This window comes from Colletotrichum graminicola (assembly GCF_000149035.1).
Source record: "Colletotrichum graminicola M1.001 genomic scaffold supercont1.31, whole genome shotgun sequence".
Classification (NCBI taxonomy): Eukaryota; Fungi; Ascomycota; class Sordariomycetes; order Glomerellales; family Glomerellaceae; genus Colletotrichum; species Colletotrichum graminicola.
This window is the reverse complement of record NW_007361035.1, coordinates 173,488-198,934: the sequence shown is the minus strand read 5'-3', so window position 1 is coordinate 198,934 and position 25,447 is coordinate 173,488. Positions and strand designations below refer to the sequence as shown.

Sequence of the window (25,447 nt, the reverse complement as noted above, 5' to 3'; positions counted from 1 at the left end):
CAGTCGAGTGTCCGAGGGAGGTAAGGTACTAGGCCAGCGCAACGCACGGCGATGCAGATGGGAGTAGTGGACGGGGATGGGGAGAGGAAGAAGGGAAAGCGAGGAAAGGCGTTAGTGACAAGCAAGCAACCTGACAATCAATCGAGCAGGTAGCCTGTGTGAGTGAGGGAGGTGCGCGAAGTGAGAATGAGAGCCCAAGACGAAGGACGGGGAGGGCCAGGTCAGGCTGGGGGGTGTGTATGGTTTGACTTCTTGGACCCGGGGGGGGAGGGGGGCGACGGGAAGCAATCGGAGGTTCCCAGTGTTTGGACGAAAGCAAGGGACGGTGTCGAGTCTCGAGCAGTTCCTGTCCTAGCGAACGGTTGACGGTGGCGTAGGTAGGTGTACAGTACCGATACCGCAACGGCTAGATAGCGCGCAGGAGGTAGGCAGCAAGAAAGTGTATCTCTCTGTCTCTCTCTAGGTATGGCGCAAGTCGGTGTGAAAGCCAGACAGGGCAAAAAGGTACTTGTTGGTTGTGTCGGGGATCTAGGTATATCGAAGGTATGCCGTCGGGGGGCAAAAATGATAGTGCGAAGCGAGAGAGGCGGTTTGAGATGTTCCCGGCTCTGTGGTTCATGAAACTTGGGAGATGGGGTTTCCCACTCTGCGAATGCGCCCGGATGCCCAAAGGATATGCGGCAGAAAGGGAAGGATGGGAGGGGCGGAGATCAGCGCGTTGGGCAGAGATGGAGACTGGACAAATTTTCTTTCTTTCACTCTGCGAGTCTTGCCCTTTCTCGTGTACTCGGTTGCACTCGTTCAGGGTTGACGAGGATGAAGGCGCGAGCGAGGTGGGGGAAGGATCTCGGGTCCACGAGCGTGGGAGGGAGAGGAAGAGGGAAAAAAAATGAATGTGTAGAAGGCGTCGATTTCTCAAGCGGCGGCAGATGGAAGGGTGATGATGGAGTGAGTTCGCCATATACCTAACCTTGCTCACACCGCACAGAGAAACCAGATATGAGCGGGGCGGGGTACAGAATACAAGTATTCATGCGCGTCAGATGTGCTCAGAAAGGTAACGGGTACAGGTGCATCACAAGAGGCGTGCGGAGGTGTGTGTGGAGTGTAGGTATGGATCCCTAAAAAAGGTTGAAGGCAGAAACGGGCACCCACTACCTTTCGAAGGCGGTCTGTTCTGTCTATCTGTCTCTACTATCCGTACTAAGGAGGGGAAAGCTCTTAGGAGCTTGCAGTTTTTGGGGTGGGAGGGGGAGGGGGAGGGGGTGCGCACTGGCAAGTACATTCACCCCCGAGGGAAGTGATGGGCCAGTAAAAGAGTTAGTAACTGCAACTAGGTACAACAGCGACAGACGCACGGAGACGAGGACTTTGAGGTGGGTGTTCCCAGCCTAGGAAATCCAATCGACCCTGCCCAATCTCAAAGTCTCAACCCCATAGTAGTAGTATACAAGTATAAACGGGCAAGCATGCTGGTCAGGGGGGGGGGGGGGGGTGATGCTTGTGCGCAGAGATGGCTAGCGTAGAGCACCACACACTGAGATGGAGAACGCGAAAGCTAGCAAGAAAACCAGAAAGAAATGGAAAGGTTGGTAGAGAGAGAAAGAAAGAAAGAAAAAAAAAGAGTACTAGAAGAAAAAGAAATAAACCAAAACAAATGCTGCGGCGGCGGCGACTCTCTGAGATTTGGGAGGAGGTCAGGACGAGAGACCTCGGTCGTGTAGTGTACATGTGAGTACATGGTGAAGTATCCAAGTTGCTTAAGAGTTTTTGCGGCGCCGCTGGGAAGAAGAAGAAGAAGAGAAAGAGGGTAAAGGGGGGCGTGTGAGGGGCGTGTGTACGTACCTGGTAGGAAGTCGACATCGCCGCCGTTTCTTCCACCACGCGCGCCGCCCACCCTTACCTCCTGCGAGAGAAAAAAGAAAAAAGAAGAAAAGGAAAAAAGAAAAAAGAAAAAAAAAAAGGACTGCCAGCGAGAAAGAGGACCCCAGCCAAGGAGCAGAAAGTCAGTCCGTGCATACGTTCCTGGCCAAGAAGGACCGGGGAGGGGCGTGCGAGTTATGGGAGGAGCGATGCTTGCCGCTAGGCATTTCTTCCTTCTTATCCTTCTCCTCCTGCTCCTTCCTTCGGCTCAAGCATTATACACACGCCTGTCTGTGCCATGCGTGATGCACCTGTGGGTACGTACCCGACTCATTCGTGTGTAGGTACAGGGATACCGCTTGTATCTCGACGCGAAATGTACGTACTTGCCTGTCCAGAGTACGGATACCGGCTGTACAATCATAGGTACGTACTCACACTGCCGTCACGGGACGTCTGTCTCGATGCTTGGGGAAAGTCGGACGTCCACCACTAGGCTGGAATTCGACTGCGTCTTGCGGCGTCCTTCCTACCTACCCAAATACTTTACTGTCCATCCATGTTGCATCTGCCTGAGTGGCGTACCTGGACTGTGACATATTCCGTTTGTCAGACACACATCCCCACACATACGCGCGCACACAGTTTCTGGCGCAGACACCAGAATGACACACTCGCACACACATACTATGAGTAGGCCTGCACACACAGAGCAAACTAGCACTACTACTAGTATACCTCCGAGAAAAGTTGACAGATAGTCAGGGATAGGGCGGTGACCAGCGCGCTGACCGACTCGGGCTATTCTCCATTCCCGACGACACCGCCGCCCCATGCGGACCGACCTCCCCCCCCCCACCATAATAGCTTCTCTGCTCTTAATTGCGAGCCGGCGCAGTCAGTCGTCCAAGGCCGGTGAACCTAGCAAGCAGTTCCTTCTGGTCGGTTCCCCGAGGCCACAATGCCAGCTCGGACGGGACGCGCCGCCCGAAGCTGTCGGAACAAAAGGGGGGGGTGGGCTTGGGGAAAAGCATCAAGACAAGACAAGGCAAAGATAGCATCCGCGACTCATGGGATGGACGGCCGAAATCTTTTGGCCACGGACGGGAGCCATCGTGCCTGCCGCTGTTCCTGCCCCGACCAGCCTATCCCAGCCATCGTTCTCCTATTCTCCCTTCCCCTCTTCAGCCTCGCCTCTATTTGCCCGCCGCAGAGTCACAAAAGAGGCGGGAAGAGACGATACATCGTACAAGTCATGCAACGGCGCATTTTGTCTGGATCATGTCCCATTCCATGCCGCGCTCCGGGCCAGATGACTGGGGATCAGCGGTCACGGGATCCGGGAAGGGGAAATTTGCTTTCTGGCTGGAGGAATGGGCGATGCCCCCCCGCTTTTCCGGGGGGGCTCAACTCCGCCGTCTACGTATCCGTACACTGGGTATTACCTACTATACTATGTAAACCAGGTACCTTGCCCCTCTTCCTTGTTCTTTTGGCCATTACGTCGTGGGGTGGTTCTCTGCCTGAGACGAGGACGGTGAGCGGGACGGTGTACGATGTACGTCGTAATGTGCCATGCGGTGAGTGAGGCTTGGTTGTGTGTTGGCGGTGTCTTGTTGCGAGTCACACCCCCCCGGGAGGAGACGACGAGGTACCTGCTCCAGAGTCGATTCTCGACACAGTAGTGTCCGTACTCGGTGCTGTTATATTCAGTCTAGATATGTCTCTCTGGAGAGGGGGGGGGGGGAGGGTCGAATTCTGTTTTGGTTTCCGAACTTCCCGAGCCCTCGGTAGCCAACGCGCAGGGGATGCGACGCCAATGCGATCCCATCTCTTTTGTGAGAGACAATGAATGGGCGGCGGAACGCAGCGCATCCTCCCTGCAGAAATGATTGTCCGGTACACTCGGCTCGTCACTTGACCGCTGGCTTGCGCCGGCGCAACTCTAACTCTTACTCTTTTTTGGCAGATGGGATCCGGATTGGATGCGGGCCGGTTCACGTAGGCAGGCATCGCGCGCGCGCGCGCGCACCCAGGCGGTCCCGGTTTGCCTCAGCTCAAGGATTCACTGAGGCCCTGTGTGCTCGAGTCGTGAAGAAATGCAAGCGCCCGCCGTGACGTAGGGGAGTGTCTCGCTCGGGTTCTTTTTCGCTTCCGTACGCATGTTCCTAATAAACCCTCTGTCCGGCCATCGATGCCCGAACCGAGGGTCGCGGACCAGCAATGTTACAGGAGAGGGCGGAATTCCATGGGCATGAAAGCGGAAGATGCACAGGGCCATGCTGCGTTAACGGTATAGTTTATTTGCTACGCAGATTGATTGGTAGAGAGAAAGACTGTGTGTGTGTTAGAAAGAGAGAGAGAGAGAGGGGAGGGGGGGGGAGTGAGTGAGATGGCCCGAGGTCACCTCATCACCCCGGGAGACTTGCGTCCCGTTGCATTGAAAGATTTAATATGCACAAAGGATGATGAGGCATCGCGGGGCTCCTTGACGGACAACAATACCTATACAAGACCCGTAGACGCGGGACGAAGCCCGAGGGGCCTGGTGCTGGAAAACACGGGGTTACACGAGCGGGCGGCGGTATCCATATACTCGGTGCCCTGGTATCTATCTCACTGATGCCCAACCGGCGGTGATACTTGGCATGGCAGAGTCTAAATCAAGTCGGGGCCAAAAGAGAGATTGGGAGAGAGAGAGAGAGAGAGAGAGAGAGAGAGAGATAGGGAGAAGGAATAGAAGCATGCGCGCCAACTCCACGGCGCCGGTCCAGAGGACCGGTACCTGGAAAGGATTTGGCTCAGAGGGGCACGGGGACTCGGGGCGCCATGAGGGACCCGCTCTACTTAAAGTCAACAGGGGTGACCCCTTCAGCGGGCGTAGCAGGAGAGAGAGAGCAACAGCAGCACTCCTCCCTACTCTCTCTCTCTCTCTCTACACTATCTGTACCCAAGTCTGTAGCTTCTGCTATGCTTGCACACTAGACGTGGGATGAGATGGGATGAGGGGAGGGAGGGGCTGGCGCCGGGCGACGGGCGACGGGCGACGGGCGACGGACAGGGGGGTGTGCGGGGAGGCAGAAAGGGTAGTGGACAGGTGAACTAGCAGCAGCAGCAGCAGCAGCAGCAGCAGAAGCTTCCTCCTATCAGATTTGCTCGTCGGAAGAGGGGGGCACGCTGGTGGGATGGCATGTCAGCCCCGAGGGCTGCTGATGCTGCGGCTGCCGGCTGGTGTGCATAGACCGGCGATGGTGTGATGGTGGTGGTGGTGGGCAAAGAGCTTCTGCTTGCCGAGACGGCGTGCGAGGGAAGCAAGGGAGCCAGGATAACCAGTCTGCGGTCTATCGGTACTAGTCGAAAGGGAGGTATGAAGGAGATGGGGGGAGGGGAGACTGCCAGTCAGTTTTAGTTCGAGGTCAGTCACTTAGTTTCGAACTGGTTTGGAGGTGGGAGAGTTCCGAAAAAGCACGTGCAAACTTTAGTGGATACTAACTCCCATGACGGATCCTGCTCCAACAACAACAACAAAAAGCGTCGTTGTGATTGACAATTGATGGCAACGACAACGATGGTTCCCCCCCCCCCAGAAACCCTAATGCGGCAAGCATCATCGCCCCTGTTCCGCCACCCTCTCTCTCTCTCTCTCTCTTCGTCTTAGGGCGCCGTCCGTGCTTTGCGCCTGCTGGTCTGGTGACCTGGGTATTTGATAGAGTCCGAGAGTCAAGTCTGAGGGTCTGAGAGTCTGAGAGTCTTTGCTCCTCCTGGCTTCGTTGCAGTGAGATCCGAGCCTCTCATTGCCGACGACCGGTTCAGGGTGGATATATACTACAATAGCGTGCTCTCTCTCTCTCTCTCTATAAGGGTATGATTGTTTGTGCGTGTGCGGGATATGATATGTTATATGCCGTTGGAGCTGTCATCTCCACTTCCCCCCTGCCCCTCCCCCCCCCCTTTCGAGTCCCAGTGCAGTTTGTGGTTCGGGTCGGGTCGGCCAAGGCCTCCAAAGACAGAACCTTTCTCCAAGTCCGCACGGTTCGGCAGCAGTGGCCGCGCCGCGGTGCCCAGGCGGGAAGGGCGACCCCATATTCAAAGTGCCGTTGGAGCACCAGCCCCTCCATATTTTATTTTCAAATCCGGTTTTGCTTTTCGTCTTCTTCCTTGAGCCTTACCAGGAATCAAAGTCCGAACACGTTGGCACTTGTGCAAGAACCCCGGCGACAATTGCGCGAGTCGCGTCGAAGTAAGTCGGGACGCCGTTTCTTACCCCGATGCTTTGAATCCGGATATCAGACCAGACCAGATCACTGAACCCCAACTCTGTCCGTGTGTCTGTGGAGAAGCAAGTCATCCGTGTCTAGCGAGCGAGCGCGGCAGACACGTACTTACACATTACACACACAGACAGCTCTTCATCCCCCTTCCAGGTTTCTCTGCCTCTCGGTCCCCCTGTCTGTCTCTGTCATCAGGGACTCCGTCAGCACCCGCCAGCTCCTCTTTGTCGTGACCGAGGCGTGTCGGTATCTCCTTGGCCAAGGCCATTATCACAAGCAACAAACTTGACTGAGCCAAGCTCGGCCGTTGCAACTCGGCAAGAACAGGCTCCACGGCTGTGTGGGGCTGTTGTGGAGTAGGTATGACCAAAGGAGAGAGAGAGAGAGAAAGAGAGGAGATCAAGAACAGGTTTGAGGTTTTTTTCCTAATACGGCCGTCCCTGGTCCCTACCAACACTACTACTCTTGGCCCTCTTAGTCCATATACATACCACCCATGTATAACAACAAAGAGTACGGATAAAATGAAACTTTACAACACACAAGAAAATCTCTTGCACATCCCGTCGCCTTTGCGAGCAGTCCACGTTGGAAAGGGGCGCGTCAGTGCCCCGCCCCTCAACTTATACGATGTACTTCCAAAAACGAGAGCATCGTGTCTCGGAGTTTGGCGAATGCTCGTTAGTGTACTGGTGACCCGGCGGATGCATATGTTGTGGTTCCATGGGTGTGGAGTATCTTGCCGTTTTCCGTCCCTTTTCTTTTTTTTTTTTTCTTCTTACCCTGGCTTTGCTGCTTCGTTAGGTTCCGAAGTGGAGTTCCACATTAAACCCCATACGGCCGTTTACCGAGCGAGTCCCCTCTCTCCTAACGTCGTCAGGGACGGACCTGAATAATTCCAGGCTGAATCCGACCGTGTTGGAGTATCATCGTGTAAACCACATGTGAGAACTTGAGAGGGACCGCCTTGGATATACGTACCTCGGTTGGGGAACCTGAACCAGGAACGACACACAAGAGTTGCAGTGCCGCCCACCCATCACCTCCTTCCCCCCCTTTCGGTGAGCCGCAGCCTCTCTCGTATCCGCTCCGGATTCGGAGTCGGCCGCGAGCGCCGGCGGGCCTTCCAACGGCGTGCGGGTTTGCACAAAGAACGCCCGTGTGTCCAAAAAAGCTTGCACATCTCTCCCTATCCCCCTCCTTTTCCCAACCGCGACACTCCTTACGGAGTACACTTGACACATTTGGAGTCGTTGGAAAACAACGTTTCGCGGAGTAAATGTTTTTGGGCGTTAGCCACGCTGATGTACTCCCTTTTCCCCTCCAAGCTGCGTTCCTCGCGCTTCCTGTTTGCCCTGTGAGACCTCGGGAGGGACCGCCCTGTACCCGTACCTTACTTACCACTTTCTGTCTGCCGCATCCGACGAGAGTAACAGTATTTCTCTTTTCGTCTTCGGCGTGCTCGCCTGCGTCATGTCTAACAAGACGAGACTGATGACACACACCCCTCCTTCCCCTCAGCTTCCCGTCAGCAAACCGTTCCGGCGTTACGTCGGATGCCAGCACAGTCCGCCCCCTGTCCGCTCACCGCAAGCGAGCGAGATGGGCCTGTAATTATGTAGGCAATCGACAGGTCATCGGGGGCTTTGATGCAGAGCAAGATGAGACGCAAGACGCAAGACGCAAGATACCGCTCGAGATGCGATTAGATGTGACTACCGACAAGTGATGCGCCGGGCAGGCAGCTGGTGGCCTACTGCGGGCTAAGTGGTCTACTCCATGGGTAAGAAGTGACTTGCTATCTCAGACGGGACACTTCGGTGAAGTCGCCAAATAGATACTAATAGCCTCTCGAAACGGGTCAAAGGCTGCCGACCCTAGCCTCGAGCGCAACGAGTGTGCCGACAGGGGGGGGGGGGGCGGGGAGAGGGGCATGGGGTCCTGCGGAAGATCACTGCCCCATGTGGCCCGTCCTATCTACTGTAGATGTTTAGAAAGAACAAAAAAAACCTTGCGAGGAACCGCCTTGTATCTGTACCTCGGTATCAAAGAACAAAAGAGGGTTCAACGTGACCTGCGCAAATATCGCCCCACGAGCGCCGCCCTCCCGCTTGCTTTTCCGTCCCGTTCGACCCTCGTTCGGCAAGGCTGGACAAGTGAGACGCGCGCACGCGTGGGCTGAAGAGGGTGCCAGGGGGGGGGGGGGGAGGAAGAAGAGTATCATGGGTTAAGGCGGCATGCAAGACGGCGCAGCGTCATGCCATTTCGCCTTGGCCGCGAGCAAGAGAGGATTAGCATGTTTGCGCATCATCAAAGCAACGGGCAGTCGTGGATTAGCCCGCCCCAATCCCCCTTCCTCGCTCTTCAGACCGTAGTTGGCTTCTGACCAATGTCTGGCCTCGTTCGAGCTTCTTACGCAGTACGGTAACATCATGCTACGCCACTCAGCTGTCACCGCCCAAGCTTATCCCACCAGCTCGGGCTACGGCCGATGTGGGAGAACCCGTGACTTCCAATCACTGTCCTACCGCATTCGCTAGAGTCTTGTACATGCGGCCTAGGAACAAGGGTCGCGTCGCTCCCTCTCTCTCTCGAGAATAGTTTACTACCAACGCTGAGCACCTCTGTCAAGGGTTTCTCACGCTACCTATATCAGGGGGCGGGGCTCCGGGCCTGAACTACTCTGTTATTGTAGAACTGAAGGAGACAATGCACTCTAGAGTGACCCAGTCTTGTGTCCGGCGTCGGTCGCCCAGAGGGTTTTCGCACGTTTTTACATCTAATAGTGGGGTCACAATACGTAGCGAAAGAATGTGTATTACCCTGTTAAATCCGCCCTAGCACGGGTTCCTCGCACGGAGGCAAACAGCTCGGGGGCCATGCCATCCTTGGGAGTGTCAGAGTTAACCGGCCCTTTGGAAGTGCTCCAACGACGCGCGTAAGGCAAGCTCCATAAGCTCTTTGGAGGACCGGCCGTACTTCATATACCTCAAGTTTACGGTATCACTCTTCCTCCTCTCTCTCTCTCTCTCTCTCTCTCTCTCCCCTCTGTTTCTCCACCCCCTCCGAGTTTGTCCATGGCAGGCAAGCAGGCGTAACGACAACATGCAACGCGTGCTCGCCAGCGAGTTGTCAACACTACTGGTTAGTAGCAGCCCACACCCGCTCGTCAAGGGGTTCTCTTTTCCTCTGGGAAAAGAAAGAACCGAGCACCTTATGACGGAGAGGCGGTCTGCCTCACGTTTGCCACGTTCCCTTTTCCGCCTTTGCGCTTGCCAGGGACGTGCGTGGGAAGTAATCTCCTGGCCGCTTTCTCGGCGTTTCTTGCTTGATACCACCGAAAGTCCCCCGCCGGCGAATGAGCGTCTAAGGAAAGCCTCAAGCGTCAGTATATATAGCACAGTAGAAGAGGTCGGCCTGGAAGGGGGGGGGGGGGGGGGGGGGCAATGATGAGCATGCTGAGCGCATAAAATTGAAGAAAAGAAAATTAAAAAAGGAGTAATCAAACAAAAAAAAAATTAAAAAAAAGAACCTCCAAATTGTGCCCGGAGTATACTCCGGGCTGTGTTGTCCAATAAGCGGCCACTATCCGAACACCTGATATCGTGGGAATGCAGATTTTCTTTCTTTCTTTTTTCTTCATCTTTTTTTCTTGTATGCTAATCGTTTTATCACTCGGTTGCCGGTAACATATCCATATATACACATCGACGCAGCTGCCATGCCTGGCTGGGTGATGTTCGCAGCACTTGACTTAATTGCGCTGACTGAGCACGGTTTGGCCCGTCTCAATACTCCGTAGATTGCCCGGCTCTTGTTGTGTTGTCAGCGATGGATAAATAATATCTTGCATCGACTTCAGTTACTACATCGCACTCGGCGTCCAGGTCGCATATAAATATACTTGTGTAGAAAGCAGCTAGTCATCTACCTATGCCTGTTAGTATCCAACTAGCCACCGCCATTTGTTCCCGGCTGGCCAAAGTGTAGCAGGTTCCAAGTCTGGCCAGCAGGGCTGGTTACAAGTTCTTTCCCTCCTCACGCAATATCTCAGGAACCAAAGCATCACTTCTCACATTCCGAGAACTGCGCGGGTTGTGAGACACTGTTCAACCGTCGTTGAGAAGGTTACTCTCTCTCTCTCTCTCTCTCTCCGCCTCGGACTTTGTCCTGTTTTCTTGTTCACGGTGTAACAACCTTGTTCGTGTCTTGACGGTCGGAATGATCGCCAGCTAAAGCCCTGGGGTGCAGGGATTCCTCTAGTGCCTCCCACATCCCAGACCCGCAATGACCAACTCTGGGATGAGTGAGACTTTTGGTTTCCCATCCCCCCCAGCGCAGGTAACCTGTCGGCCTTCTATCAAGCCAGTTCTCCGTGGTCTCTGTCCGACTGCCGCAGGGCAGGGGTGCTTCAAGGCAGGTCCTGTCCATCGCTCGGTAGTTTGATGAGCTGTGCCGAAGCGCAGCTGAGAGGGGGAGCTGAGATAACAGAACACCGGAATGGCGTGACTTTTCGAGTGTGAGGTTACATTGATGGGCCGCACCCTGCAACAACGTGTGCCCTACGTCTCGTATCCTGTCACGGCACTGGTGGATGTCAAGTACTGGGTACTATGTAAGTTGCCAGCAGGGACATTGATAGGCTCCAAACGCGTGCCCGCGAAGTTGACTGGCTATCTTTCTATTCCGCGTGGAATGCGAGGAGCACATCTAGCTGCAGGATCGACAGGACTCGCCCTCAATAGTCACACCAACGACCGAACTTTATTCATCCCGAACTTGCCCGCGCAGCCACGCCCATCACTCAGGCCAAAAAGGCCTGGAACTGGCGTTTTAGACCCGGGTACGCTTCCCCTGCGGCAAGCCGTTGGACCGCAAACCGGTGATTGCTAGCCGGCCTTCTCCGGTGCTGACCAGTGAGGTGTTGGATATCCGGAAATTGGCGCACCGCCAGCTGGGATCGAAGGTTTACTAGGGCATACCAGGATCCTCATGGTGGCCATGCTGCAGAAAGAAAATGCACTCATGGTATGGCAATTCGGCCTTCATATTCGATATGATCATACCCCTCGGGCGACGACATACGGCCGGTGGTTGCGAGGGCGGGCTTTGTTACACAAAGATCCCATGCGTCGCGCTTCTCGGCCGGTTCTATCAAAAAGTGACATCTGACATGGACGACGATTCAAAGAGCCCGAGCCCAGATCCGGCTTAGTTAGCGATCTGCGGGAGTGACTGCCAGAATTGCGCCGCACGATAATATGTCCCGCTGTTATCATAGCAGCGCTTGTGTGAATAGTTGCCTTGCGCCTCCCGTTCCCGCGGCCCTGCTCGAGGACGCGTGGCAGATGGAGGGAGTTCGCAATGAACATGCCATGCCTCTTTCTGCGAATCCGGAGCGTGGATGGGGGTCCTGGACAGATTCAACGACCAAGTAATATCGTGCTAGGACATTTGCCCACGTTACAAAGGGTTGCTTGCACCCAATGGCTGTTCAAGATTGGTTCCGATCTCATGGTGCGTCCAAGCAGAGTTCATGGCCCCCGCCATCCCACGATTTTGTCAGTTCTCATGAGATTCTGGTCTACAACTGCACAAGCTCTTGGCCTCGAAACTTGGCCTGATGGAGATACCCCCCCCCCCCCCAACAACGCAATCTCTGGTTCTTCTCGTCGGTCGCTTCCCGCCCGCAGGGCTCTCTCAGACAGTTATTGCCCATTTCGCACCTGGAGTGAGCCAGCCTTCCGAGCATCGGATCCTCGGTTGGTGGTCAAAGGGAGACAGGCCCCGGTCCATTCCGCACTTCCACCAGTTGCCTGCCGTCACCGAGGCACGCCTAAGATCAACGACAATCATCATACAGTAAGCCCCTCCAGTGATCATCCCAAGCTGCATTGGGACTCTTGCATGGCGCTCGAATTTCGGAGACAGCGCCACAGGCGGAAATGACCCCAGCGGTGTGGTGTTTCGCCGTTCTTTCGACGGTGTCCTCTTTTGCCTCTAGATGTGCGTTGTATCCCGTGGTACTCCGTGTCTACTAAGACGTCCGAACTCAGGCAGCATTCCTGAAGGCAGAACCCAGTCTTGAAATTCGGCACCGAAGGCTCTAGAAGGCCCAAGGGCGAACCGTCATTCTATCCACCGAGACTAGCACATGATCGCCACTAAGAAGTACCGTCCGGGAGCCTACAAAACTTATAAATTTGACGCAACTCGTCTCCATTCCAATGGTGTACCCAGCACGGGAATCTGCTGGTCCGGCCTGGGGTAGCTAGGACATGCTTGCTTCACTTCCTCTTTATATATACACAATGTACATTGTATATATATATATATATATAGTACAGAGTACGTACTACTTGAATCTTACTTGTTATCAGCTCGTCGGTTGGTGCCGTGCTGAAAGCGAGCCTCATTGACCGTGAGGGTGTCAAGAATCAGCTGATTGACGCCCGCAATCAAGGATCCCGGAGATCCTAGTCGGGATAGGGGCAGTAATGTTATCGCATACCTTGGCTGTGAAGCGGACAACGTTTTTTTTTTATTCTACCCCCCTCCTCTCTTGGCTGTCAAGGGCAGTCATCCGCCGTCGAATTCATCGGCCCCCTTATCGAGGAGCATGATGCCCAAAAACAACCGATCTAATGTGCACAAGGCGTGGGTATAAAACGCGGGGTTTGTCAGTGTTGAAGTTCTGCCAAGTTTACTATAACCTTGGTGTAAGGTTGCACTGGCGGTCACATGATGAGAGCGACACCAAAACTGTGATACGCCTCCTTGCGCGGATCGCGTGGCCCTCAGGGATGGATAAAACTCGACATCCAGCTGTGTTGCAAAACAAGGTGAAAACCCCACCAGCCCGGCAGGGAGCTCTGTTGTGCGAGGGCTGTTGAGCGGTCAATGCGGACTACATGGTCAAAGAGACTTTCGTCGCATGGTCGCGAAGTGCTGATCTCGATGCCCAACCGCTACCACGGACGGGGTTTTCGACCACCATTATCGTTAAGCGACGGGAAAATGCCTCCCTCAAATGGTGAACCCCTAAATGCATCGTATCAGCATACTGAGTCTTGTCGCCATGGGCAAAATGTCCCCCTTAAGTATACTCCCGGCAGGCTCTAATACGAAATGGTAGGGGGCTCTCCCTTGGATCGGAGTGCTGGTGCAGCTTGCCGTGTGCCTATCGCAAGCCCTGGGGGCCTGCTCGTACCGTTGGGGTTCATGGGTCGTGCTACTTCTTGTCACACCCCTTGTCGGAGGGCAGCCCGACCTCCGCTTTCCCATGCGAACAGAGCTCGGAGGGCGGGTTACACCTCCCCCTTACAGATAGACCGCTTGGGGTGGTATTTTAAAAGCCACTGCCGAGGTGTTATTCTCAGGAACTCTCCTGAAGCAGAGGTATGACTTGCAACCTCACGCCGGTGAAGGCAACGTGGGAGCTTGGTTCTGTAGCCTTGATCAAGTACCCTGTGCTGCGGCTCTGATGAAAACTCAGCAACGTGCCGAACTCTTCTGGCCGCGATCTTCGAGATCAGCCTCTGCACCCAGGCCCGTTCATCGGTAGAATGCCGGAGTCGATCGACCAGTAGGCATAGTGCCGAGCGAATCACCTACAGCCAAATCAGGAAAGGCAGACGCCTGCTCGAGCAAAGTGCTAACGAGGTCGTCGCTGAAACCCCGAAGCAACCTTTGCCATGGCGTGTTGTTAAGTTCTATGATTAGTTGGACCAGCTATGGTCGTGGAAGTTCGATTGCCCGAATCTGATGATGTTACTGTGTTAGCTCCGTTGTGCTTGCTGTTTTGCCAATGCCATGCAAGAAGCGGACAAGGAATAAAGGCCTCTAGCCGCATCAAAGTCACACCCACCACCAAGGGAATGAGGTCTCCCGAGAGACGTCCGGAAAGTACCATTTGAGAAGTAGTTCGGTGCAAGCTTGGTGACTAGTTATTGGACGTGGCCAAAGTTTGCCTTATCATACAATGCTTGTCAGGCGCCGAAAAGTAAGTACGACAATTGGCCAATATTGTAAAACCGAACTGCAGTGGGTATTGCCAATAGTGTCCTCCTGGCTGTCCTCGTAACCAACCGTGCTCGTGTGCCGAGCTGTGAAAAGGCTCAGCCTCACCTAACAACGGCGGTATACCCCAGTACCAAAGTGCATCCAATAAATGCCAGATATTGCAAGAGTTCTTGCTTCGAGAATCTGCTTTCCGTCCAAAATGTGTCGTACAAAAACGGTCGACAAATGGCTGTACCAACCGGCGATTGGCGGGTACACCGTGGCGGGAGCGAACGATGTCAAGGTTTCATAACCAATACCTCTTTGGATTCGTCTGGCTCTGCACCGTAATTGTACGACGCGATTGCTCTCGCACGAATACTTCTCGACAAAGCGAGTGTTGCAGGAACGGTGCGGGGCTTGTAACGATACCGTCGCTCGATGCGTGCGAGTGGACGTTGAGAGAATGAGTATCCGTAAAGCGGGCCTCTTATGAGTGCTGGTACGCAGATTTGCCACACTGTCATGAGGTAGAACGAGTAAAGAGCCAAGAAGACCGACTGCTAAGCCTGGATGGCCGGGCATGTCCGCGGCAGCAGAATGCTGTTTTAACGACCAATGTTGCGTCGAACCTATGATGGGAATGGGGGTTGAGGCTGAGAAGCTGTTGATAAGCGAGTGTGGTCGGTAACGGTCGGTTAGGCTCGGCTTTCGATGGTATCCCATTGAGTGCCGAGTGACCTCACATAACCTCAGACCAATAAGAGTACAGCAATCCAGGCTGACTGTCCAATAGCTGTCGGTAAGTATTTACATAGACCCATTTTTGGGTTATGTGAGGTCACTTGGCACTCAATGGGATACTTCGTTACTGGCCGCGCCAAGGCAGAGTACCATCAACCTTGCAGGCTGAGATATTGCTGCTCTGGATGCCAAGAGCAAACAATGCCATGTTGGATGCTGGCCAAAATATGCATGGCAACAATGGATGCCGAGTTGCCGTGGCACAGTCGGATCGATCAATGAACATCCATTCCTTTTCGGGTTGTTGGTGATGGCGGCCAACATGAAAAGTACCCACAGGCAAACATTCGTCGAAAGAGCAATCTGGGTACAGCAAGATCCGAAGGGGGCCTATGCGTCTTCAAAATCGGTCAATTTCCGTCGCTTGGGTGCTCTTTTCCAAGACCCAAGGTCCACGAAGCTGATAGCTGGTGGGTGCCGGCTCGAGTAGTCAGTTGGGGGCGGGCTCGGCGGATTGACGGTAGTGCGTGATGCTGATTTGGGGTCGGCCTCGGAGGTCATTTCTAAACCCTCGGTAAATACCATGTCTCCCTTGCGTCCCAGTACATCTTTGCCAGCTTCCTCCAGAAGAATACCAATGGCCAGCAGAGCCGATTCGTCCATGCTCCTCTCGTCAATATTTCGAGCGCCGACTTGGTACGAGGGGTTGCGCTTGGGGCCACCCAGGGTAGAATAGAAATGGCTGGCATAGAAATGGACAGACTTGAGTAGGTCAGAGTCTGGCAACGGTGCACGACCGGAATCCAGTAGGCGCCGTTCGTGTGACATGTAGACATCGAACTCGGCAAAGCGCTCGGGCGCGGCCTTACGGCGAAACAAAACCTCTTCTGGGGCCAGGGCAGAAGCGTTGATAGGGTGTCTGCTCAGCTTGGGTGGTTTGAGGCTGGCATTGGGCGGCCTCTCACCCCTGGCAGCGGCACCCAACTTGCTCTCGAACGTGATTCGACCTATCCGCTGGTTAACAGATTGATCACATAGCAAGCGAAAATCGATTTCGTCAAGGGCTTACCCGCGACGGCATCGTAGACATTGGCATGCCGTTGTGAACGCTTGGTTTCTTCCGCCGGAGACTGAGCAGATTCCAGACCACTGGCGTCAGCCCGAAGTTCCATTCCTGGATCCTTGTATGGCCTTTGCAAGTCCATTCTGATTGTGGTTAATCAAAATCGAAAAGAGGTAAATAGATCCAGCAGGCCAACCGGATGCCGACGAGATGAGTATGCGGAAATGCTAGGCAATGATGGATGGTTGAATGGTGATGGCCTGCCCAGGTGCCTAAGGCATGCCAGACGCTAAAGTTGGCCGACGTTGAATGAGTGAGGCCCTCTTCGTGCCTTCCTTTGACTTCTCGAGGTTTGGGCATTGGGCTGGAACAGCCGACGGAAGTTTTGGTAAGTGTGGGTCCATAAGAACAGGTGTGACCAATGATAAGTGCTTCCGCCTGGGGGCCAGGAGGCGCTGAGGAAACGACCGGCTTAGGTACCTACCTGCCTTTGTTCCGCATCGGAAGCCGCTGACATCATCACGAATTCATTTTGGTGATAGCCAACATCAGACGGTCAACTCGGACATTAACAGCCTCGAGACCCATTTAAGCCAACTGTTTCTACTGTGGCCCTCAAATTCAACTGCACCAGATGAATGCAGGCCCGTCTGTTTGCCCGCTCCACCGGTGAGCTCAGCCCGGATGGCTTCGCGCGAGCCACGACGTCGGAGCTCGTCCGGTCTTTCGCCGCTGCCCCCAACCACCGATTTGATGGCGAGGGCGCCGAGCTGGAAGAAGAAGGCCGGTACGTGCAAATCTGGGCTCACCGAGTCGGCGTTAATGCCTTGGCTCTGGATAAGTTCGATGGCCGCCTGTAAGTCCACTTGCTCCTCGGTCATGTCGAAGCTCTGTCGTCTGACACCAAACTCTTCGATGGCAGCCTTCTTTCCGGCGGTGCCGATGGTTCGGTGAAGTTGTGGGACCTTCACCAGGAGGGCAATGCCCGAACATCCCGCATTCTCCAGCCCGTCGCCAGTGTTGCCCGCTCCGTTGGTGGCGAGACTAACGCCCACAAGCACGGCATCACCCATCTGGACTTTTACCCCTTTGACTCCGAGGCCTTTCTATCTAGCTCGTTCGACCGCTCGCTCAAGCTATGGTCTACTCAACGGATGGTCGTATCGGCCAGCTTTGACCTGAACGCCAACATATACACCCATGCAACCAGTCCCATCGCCAATCACCTCCTGGTCGCCTGCGCAACCCAGCATTCTTCTGTTCGCCTGGTAGACCTCAAGTCCGGATCTGCCGTCCAATCTCTTGTCGCCCACGGAGGTGCTGTTCTTTCCGCAGCTTGGAGCCCCCGTCACGAGCATACCCTTGCCACCGGTCACGTTGATGGAAGGGTGCGGGTCTGGGACCTCCGCCGCGCCGGAGGCTTGGTCGGGCAGCTCGATCAAGAAGACAGCCTCGGTGTTATTCACCGTTTTGACCACGCCATGGCCTCTGGATTAGACTGGAACCGCACCCCCCATTTCCGCAGCTCAGCTCGTGCACATAATGAGGGTGTCAACGGCTTGACCTGGACTGACGACGGTAACTTCATCATATCAGCCGGCCTGGATCGTCGGATCCGAGTATGGGATGCTGCTACTGGTGCGAACACGCTGGCCAGCTTCGGCTCCATCATACAGAACCGACAACCCAAGACTGTGAGTTTGTTTGTCACGCCCGCCCGGCTGACACCCACACGTCGGGATCTCCTATTTTACCCCAATGAGCAAGAAATACTGGTCATGGACCTGCACGAAGGCACTCTCCTGTCCCGCTTGCGTGTGCCTGGGCCGTCCGGGGTGGCCGGAAGTCAGGGCAGCAGCGGCCTGAATGTGAAGAACCGGACAATGAGCATGGTATGGCGTGGCAGCGGTGGCCATGGGCTTCAAAAGGGCACTGTGATGGGAGGTGGAAGTTCCTTTGGTGCAGTATACACGGCCCACCTGGACGGACAGATACGTTCCTGGATGCCTCAACTGCCTGGGGCCGAGGATGATGACGCAGCCCCTAATCCACAAGATGCGGATGAAGAGGAAAAAGCACGCAAGCGCAAGGCCCTCGACGACGCTTTCAGGAGCTTGATGCGAAGACAAGTCACATTCAATTGATTACACCCATATCTGTCTGCCCTGACTCAATCTCGATGTTTGGCCTCTTATCAATACCCCCCCTTTTTTTTTCGGAATGAAGACGCAACCCCAAGTCCGTGTGGGGAGGGCAGTGCCAATTTCAATTAGGTACAAAACCTCGACAGAATCATCGATTCTCCGTCAGAAGGACCCCTTCGCGAAGATCTTTGCATGAGCGAGCAGGGGTTTGCTTTCCTTGGCCCTGCTAGTCGCTATCCAGGCCTCCTGCCGCTCATCCTTGCAAAACTTGTTGCGACCTGGTGTAAAACCGCAACTTCGTACGTACGTAATGGCGGAGGGAGGGGACGCTCACCGAGCCCTCCGAGTCGTCGACTTGCCGAGCCGTCGATATGGCAGCTCACGAACCCCTTACCGCCAGTATACGAGCAGGATGTTTCTCATGGTGCCTCTTCTGACATCCTGCATTAGCTCCCGCGCCACTCTCAGCATCATGGTTCTTGAGCGCATCTTACTCGTCGAGGAGGATAGGCCTCAAGCCAATCAAGTCGGGCTACCTAACAGGCTGTTTCTTTCATTTTCTTTCAAGGCGGCCGACTGCATCGCGATGGCCAAACTAACAACATGTTGCATGCAGCCCATGAAGGTGAAAATGAGGACTAGTCCACCCAATGCTGACTATGTATGCAATCCACAGGACATCCCGTGGGTGGATCGGAGACAAGGATGATCGGCAGATCAGATGTACAGTACAGTCTGAGAAGGGCGGACAAGGCCAACAAGGTGCACGTACAAGGCGATGGAGCATCACATTTGTTGCCAAGATCCCCGTACAAGGCAGAATGAATCCGCAACAACAATAACCGGGGCATCTTCAAAGCCAACGGCTCGGTCCTCATTCGGACGGTAGGCCGTCCGCTAAATACTCAATAGCCAGCAACGGCATCTTTATGAGATGAAATACAGGGTCTCTTGCCAACCCGATAACCCCCACCTGAAAGGCTAGACTTCGCTCGGCTGTCACCTGACTCCCAAGCCGAGTCTCACTCGGCGACTATGCTTGGGGACTATGTCTCCTCAGGTGCAGGATTGGCGGCTGCTCAACCCACATGGCGCCATGACGTTCGAGCCTTCCTGACTGTGCGCTACGCATGCAAGCCTTGTGAGAGTACATGTAAGGCGACCATTGTGGGGGGTATCTGACCTGACCTGACCATTGCTGATAACCTGACCAGGGTGTAGGCTTGCCCGGATTAATACCATATTCCATTACCCGAACCAATCCCTAACTCGAATCCTAACCCCAACCCTAACCGAACCCTAGCCGACCCTGTCCACCAACCCTACTTGGCTTAGTTTGTGCACGGTACTTTTGCCCCACCAATGGTCAGGTCAGGTCAGGTACCCCCCCCAATGGTCGCCTTGACTACAGACTCCATAACCCGAACCAGTCCCTAATCAACCCTATCCACTACTTCAGTTTAGTGCGTGCACGGTCATTACGTCAGGTCATGTCAGAGGCAATGGTCAGGTCAGGTCCCATACCCCCCACAATGGTCGCCTTGAATACAGATTCAAGCGGTGTTCCCGGTTTGGCCTAGACAAGCACTTCCAGTGCCGAGGTTATCCTTGGCTGTCACATTGTCTTCCTGTCGTTAGTTCATAGACGTGACTACCATACTCCATACTGGCAGTTTTCCGCCTTGTCTCATGAAGCCTCCGCCCTGACTGGTCTACCACAATCCTTCTTAGCACGAGAGGAGCAGCGCAGGGGCTGTTGGCTGTTAAAAAATGCGGTGATTCTTCTTCTACATGTGATACATGTGATTGCTGACCGCTCCGAACATCAGCTTCACTCATCACCCAGGGGGAGGAAGTGCTACCAGGTTCCATAACTGAACCTTCGAAACACAGTTTGGAACGGTATGGTCTTGTCAAGGCTAAGGTCACAGTGGGGGTGACGGAAATTGTATTGGGGCGTTATCTTCTTGCAGTCACGCCATGACAGGATGTTGATAAATGTAGGTCTTGATTTCAGATTTCATAGAAGAGGGATATGCGAGTCAGTGTCTGGGATCACTCCCAATCTCTTTGGTGACTGTCATATATACGAATTGACCCATTCCTTTTTGGAAGTCTCTTACCAGCCTCACGCTCTCCGCAGGCGGCGCGTCAGTTTCAGACTGTCAGTAATGAACGGCGATGAGGTCTGGGCTGTTGCATTGTGACGGAAGGGGGCAGGTGCAGGTGCATGAATCCTAACTTATTTCTTACTCGCAGCAAGAGGATCAAAATGGCAATGTCAAAGCTCAGCAGAGCAAGGCTGGTTACCAATGGTCGTTTTGGAGGTGGAGAGTAATCATCGGAGAAGAGGCCGACTCCCCGATGTGGTTCTGGATTATGGGCCGATCGCGATCGGCGGGGTGGACCCTTATGTGCCAGCCGGCACACAGACCACTTGCTCCGGTGATCGGACCCGAGGCTAACATCTTTAGTATCGTTGAACCGCCATAGGGTCCGGAAGCATCATGAGTTGTTCAAGTCCCAAGCATCAGACTTTTTTTTTTTTTGTCTTTGCGCGCTCGCGCCGTGTGTCTGGCGCTGTGCAGAACCATTTGACGACTTTATCGCTCTCTTTTCGCGAGGGCATGCTGCACAGTGACCTAACTCGGCCTGCTTCGTCCCGACTTACAGCGACAAGCCTCGGGGGACGAAGGCGGGATACATCAGTGGGAACAGTGTCCGCTGAAACAGGAAAATCAAAACGCGGCTAGTTAGGCATACGCACTGAATATGAACCCGAACACGAGGATGCATCACAATCCCGAAGCCCTTCCGTGAAAACCTTAGGGGCGAAACAGCAACGCCCCCGCACAACACTTTTTTTCTTTTTTTCTTTTTTCCTTCTTGAGAATTCCCGTTCCCGGACGGCCTCGTCGAGTGGCTTCTCAATCGAAACCGACTCCCAACAGGTTTAGTTATGGGGGATTTGGAATTGACAGCCCCTTTTTTTGATGGTTCGGGTAGAAAGACGTCTCATTGGTAGAGGAGGGAGGGGGGCGCGAACTAATGGTCGAGATAGTTCATCGACGGTGGCGGATGGCGAGAAGTCCAAGTATTCCACAAACCAAAGGGGGGATCTACCCCCCTTTTTTGGCCCCTATTTGAACCTCGACATGCAGTGAGCACAATCGTGAGGTTCCTAGTCATGAACCATTCCGGGACTCGCCAACCGGATAAGAGGGAGCAGCGTGCTGGGTGTTTCCTAGCGTCCCGCTTGTTCCAAGCCTCAATGACGTTCGCGACGTCCACCGGATCTGGACAAGGCAACTTACGTGATGTTCTAATATGGCGTGGGACTCGGGTCGTGACTCTGTATTATTTAGATCAGAAGCGTAGGGGGTGTAGTATATACGACTAGCACGATGCTCTGGATGATCCATAAACCTTTAGCCCTTGGTCCGCTTGTCGGCTCTTCGGACGCGGGCCGCGAGAGAAGAGGTTCCCCGACTCCTTCGTCCAAGGATGGCGCAACCTTGGGGTCCTCGACGCCATTCAACGGTCCCGTCATGGAGAAAGTATGGGGGTGGAGGGAGAACGAGGGGACAGTCCCTTCAGGCTACCACCGAGACATTGAAGATCGTCCAGCCGTGCCTTGGCGGACCTGCGAGCAACGCCCACACCGACGTTCGGCCAGGATGGCGAGCCTTGACCTGGGATAAGGTTATGATAACTGGCTGGTACACGTGGTTTCTCTGTCCTTGGTTAATCAAACGGACTCACATTGAAGAGATTGGCTGTGGACCGTTCATACTCATGGGGTGGGTTTGTTGAATAAGTGACTGGCACGTGACGATGTTATTGGGTAACATCAGTGGCAGTACTATTTCATTGCAAGCCTATGACGGTGTGTAGCCTGGTATTGAATCCTGATTTCTAAACTCATTCCGAATATGTATATGTATATACATCTATATACGTACAAATAACCTCCCCCAAACACTTATAAAAACTGACAGAAATTACTTTACCTACGAAGTACATATGCTTTTACGTCCTAATGGTAGTCTGCGTCAGGGAACATACTAGCAAGATCGTCATATAGGCTCTGCGTGTGCGAGTCATAGTACAAGTCGTCACTGACGCCGGCTTCATCAAACCCCTGGCCAGCGAACTGCAAAGCACTTGCAGGCACGGGCTGGATGTCCTCCGCCGAATACGTCTGCACCGGGTCCTGTGTGGGCGGGTTCCCGTGCGCCGACGACGCCCGGCTCGGAAGTTCGGACTCTGTGGGGATCGACTGGGGCGGCGTGAAGTCGTCTGTGTCATGCGGCTGCCGCAGCCCCCTCCTGGTAGCCCACTGTTCGTAGATCCTTTCGAGCACCCCGTCCCTGACAAAGCGGCCGTAAAGGGCCGCTCTGTCGCTGCGCGCGAAGTCGGGGTCGTGGAGGCTGAAGTAGTGAAGAATGATGTCGTTGCCAGAGTTGGCAAAGAACTCATGGAAGTTGCAGATATCCTCGGAGAGGGCGCCGTCGATGTAAGCCGTGGAGGGCCGCGGAGTGTTGGGGAATATGGTGTCCCATATGACGAACCACTGCTCCTCCTCGGAGAGCCGTGGGTCAGCTCGCCTAGACACCTGCCTCATCCGCTCGGCGGTCAAGCCCTCGTGGTCCGCAATGTCGCTCCGTTCCACGATCTCACAGCGCCTGGCTCGCAGGTGCACATCTCGCACCTCCTCGCTTCGGAACTCGGCACCGCAGCAAGGACAAGTGATTGGGGCCGGGTGGAAGCGATACAAGTGAGACTTGACGTACTTGATCCTGCTAAGGACCTTTTTGTAGCATTGCCGGTGGCTGTCGGGGTTCTTCTTCCAGAAGGGGCAAGCGAGCGTTTTCGTTGGGGATGCGGGAACCTTCGGTCTCTTGAACCCCGGGGCCGTGTGGACGTCCTCATCCGAAGCGGGGTGCTCGGGTAGCTCGGAATGCGACCGCTTCCTCGACGAGCGGCCGGAGTCGATTGTGTTGGAGCTGGGCCGCCGAGCTCGGCTTCGCCCGGCTTGCCCGCCCCTTTGCCGGATCTGCCAATCCCTGAACCGCTCGAAGACACTTGCAATGACGGCGTCAAAGTGAGGGGCGAATGGGTCATCTCGATCAAGCTCGCAGGGCTCGACCGGGGAGTTTGGTATCGAGAAGACACTGGATTCCACGGAGGACTCGTCGCTGTCGCTTGGAGAATCGGATTGTTCTTCGACGGGCGAGAACGCCAGCTTGGGTATGGCGTTTGTATGCCAGTTGAGGGGCAATGTGGGCGGTCCAGATACCGGCCGCGGCCGTCTCTGTACCACCGATCGAACCGTATCTTGGCCGCTTGAGGACCAAGTTGATGTCTTGAGTAGCAGCCTTGGTCTGTCAGCATGACCGCTGCCGGAAGCAATGATGCTGGGCATCGTCGTGGTCCTCATCCTTGGCTTCAGTAGACCTGAATGGGGGTCAATCTTTGGCCGCAAAGCGGCTGTTCCTTTCACTCGTCGCAAGCCTTTCGAAGAGTGGGAAAGAGAGTGCGCCGACTCAATGCTCTCTACGACCGAGTTCGGGACGCAGTCACGAGCATCTGGTGCCTCCGTGCCGGCCATCTTGGTGGCTGCGGCTAAGCTATGCTTGCGGAGGCGCCTCTTGGGCCGTCTGGGAGCGCCCAGAGCCTCGTCGCATTCCGAGTCGGACGCAGAATAGCTGATAACGACCACCTTGGGCTTGTAGAGCACCTCGGTGTTTACTGTATGGCGATCATAAGGATGGATGCTTTGCTCGCAACGTATGCGCTGCGTGTCGGAGCCATAGCCCGAGTCGCCCGATATTCTCTTGAAGTGTTGCCCCCCCAGGGATTCCGCCTGTTCCTCAATGTCGCCGAGTGAAGGACTCCCTCTCTGGTGCTTTCTTGGGTTTTGGGCCGGCTCTTTGGCGCGGTATGCCAGGCTTGACACTGTTCCCGGGTCGAAAGATGAGTGACGCCGCCCTTGTGGTTGTGAAGTTTCGGCTGTCATAGCGGCACGATCTCTTGGTGTCACACAGCTGGGAGGCGTGCTGGTATAATGATTATCGGCGACAGGCGCACGGCCGGTGGTACGGTTCATTCGTAGGAACTGATACGCCAGATCTCTGGAGGCCTCGTCGGTACGCATTTGCGCGTCAACCGACATTTTCTGCGCTGCGGCACCATCGTGCCCTTCTGCAGACCAGGTCGCTGGACGGTTGCTTGCGACTGTCTTGTGAACCATGACGACGTAAAAAACCGGTACTCGAATGATGTCGCAGTTGCATGAAGCAGGATGTTGATATATTAGATTACAGAGAAGGGGGAGGGGCAGGCTTTGAAATCCCTTAAGAGAGACCGTCGTAGGGATTTCTCAAGGGCGCATTCGCGCTCTTTGCTTTTATGCGAGCTGCGCCTTGCCGGGGTTGCGATCCCGCCTGAGCTAGGCAGATATATGCGGGTGCAGCCAATGATGACAATGCTGGCGACCGAGATGGTAGCCCTAGACGCAATCCGGAATGGCGTATGAACGTCTGAAGGATTGAGCAGCTTCGCGCAAGTGCTACATAACGTTCTCACACACGGTTCTTGAAGGGTTCAAGATCTGGAGAGCCTCGCAGATATCGAACAGCGCATTCGTGCCTTTGGGATCTCCTCGACTGAGCGGAACAGCGTTGAGGCCAAATTGAGGGCCTGGAAGCGTAAAGAGGGAATGGCATCCTCAGGATCGTATATCAATGGGACGGCCTGCTGGTTATGGAGAGGAAGTCCGTCAGAGAGAACATCGCGAACATCTTCATCGCGCGAAATCGTCCAGTGCAATCAAACTGCTTGCAGAAAACCTATCAACCAAGTAATACCACACATAAATCGTATGCCTTTGCAGCTTCAAGATGTCCCAAAGGTCTGCACCTTCCGCTGCCACCACAACCAATGGAGGGTACGTACAGCGCATGTGGGTACGTTGATGATAACGTGCTGACTGTGAGTGTGATGTGTGCTAGGTCGGTTGCCTACCAGGGCATGACGTCGATGATGGGCGCGTATCTGCAGCAAAACCCTATGGAGTTGCCTGAGAGACTCCTCTCGGCCGCCGGCACAGCATCGAGGCGAACAACATCAGCCAGCCGCCGTCAGGCGCAACAGACGCTGACAGCGTGGGATACGCGATGGCATCAGGCTGGCCAATCGTCATGAACGGCTTCCTAGGCAGCAGGTACAGGGGTGAGGGGAGTTCGTTGGCGTGGTGCATCCGATGCAGGGACGAAGGCATGCCTATGCGAGCCCATCATCCAATTACGGGCAATAAAATAGTTTGACGGGCAGCAACGAATGCGGGATGGAGGAAAACA

At 54.7% G+C, this 25,447-nt stretch overlaps 4 protein-coding genes across 4 annotated transcripts; 2 read left to right on the top strand and 2 right to left on the bottom strand.

Moving 5' to 3' along the window:
• Positions 1–15,269: 15,269 nt before the first annotated feature.
• Positions 15,270–16,084, bottom strand: GLRG_07448 (uncharacterized protein; the record flags this gene model as incomplete). The annotated part of the gene is made up of 2 exons (XM_008098133.1): positions 15,270–15,886; positions 15,949–16,084. 2 exons carry the CDS (start codon positions 16,082–16,084, stop codon positions 15,270–15,272), a joined length of 753 nt encoding a protein of 250 aa, XP_008096324.1.
• Positions 16,085–16,580: 496 nt separating this feature from the next.
• GLRG_07447 (WD domain-containing protein) lies at positions 16,581–18,086 on the top strand (the record flags this gene model as incomplete). Its single annotated transcript, XM_008098132.1, has 2 exons — positions 16,581–16,798; positions 16,865–18,086. 2 exons carry the CDS (start codon positions 16,581–16,583, stop codon positions 18,084–18,086), a joined length of 1,440 nt encoding a protein of 479 aa, XP_008096323.1.
• A 4,036-nt stretch (positions 18,087–22,122) lies between these two features.
• On the bottom strand, positions 22,123–24,339 carry GLRG_07446 (uncharacterized protein; the record flags this gene model as incomplete). The annotated part of the gene is made up of 1 exon (XM_008098131.1): positions 22,123–24,339. One exon carries the CDS (start codon positions 24,337–24,339, stop codon positions 22,123–22,125), a length of 2,217 nt encoding a protein of 738 aa, XP_008096322.1.
• Positions 24,340–24,988: 649 nt separating this feature from the next.
• On the top strand, positions 24,989–25,292 carry GLRG_07445 (uncharacterized protein; the record flags this gene model as incomplete). Its single annotated transcript, XM_008098130.1, has 2 exons — positions 24,989–25,035; positions 25,100–25,292. 2 exons carry the CDS (start codon positions 24,989–24,991, stop codon positions 25,290–25,292), a joined length of 240 nt encoding a protein of 79 aa, XP_008096321.1.
• Between the last annotated feature and the right edge of the window lie 155 nt (positions 25,293–25,447).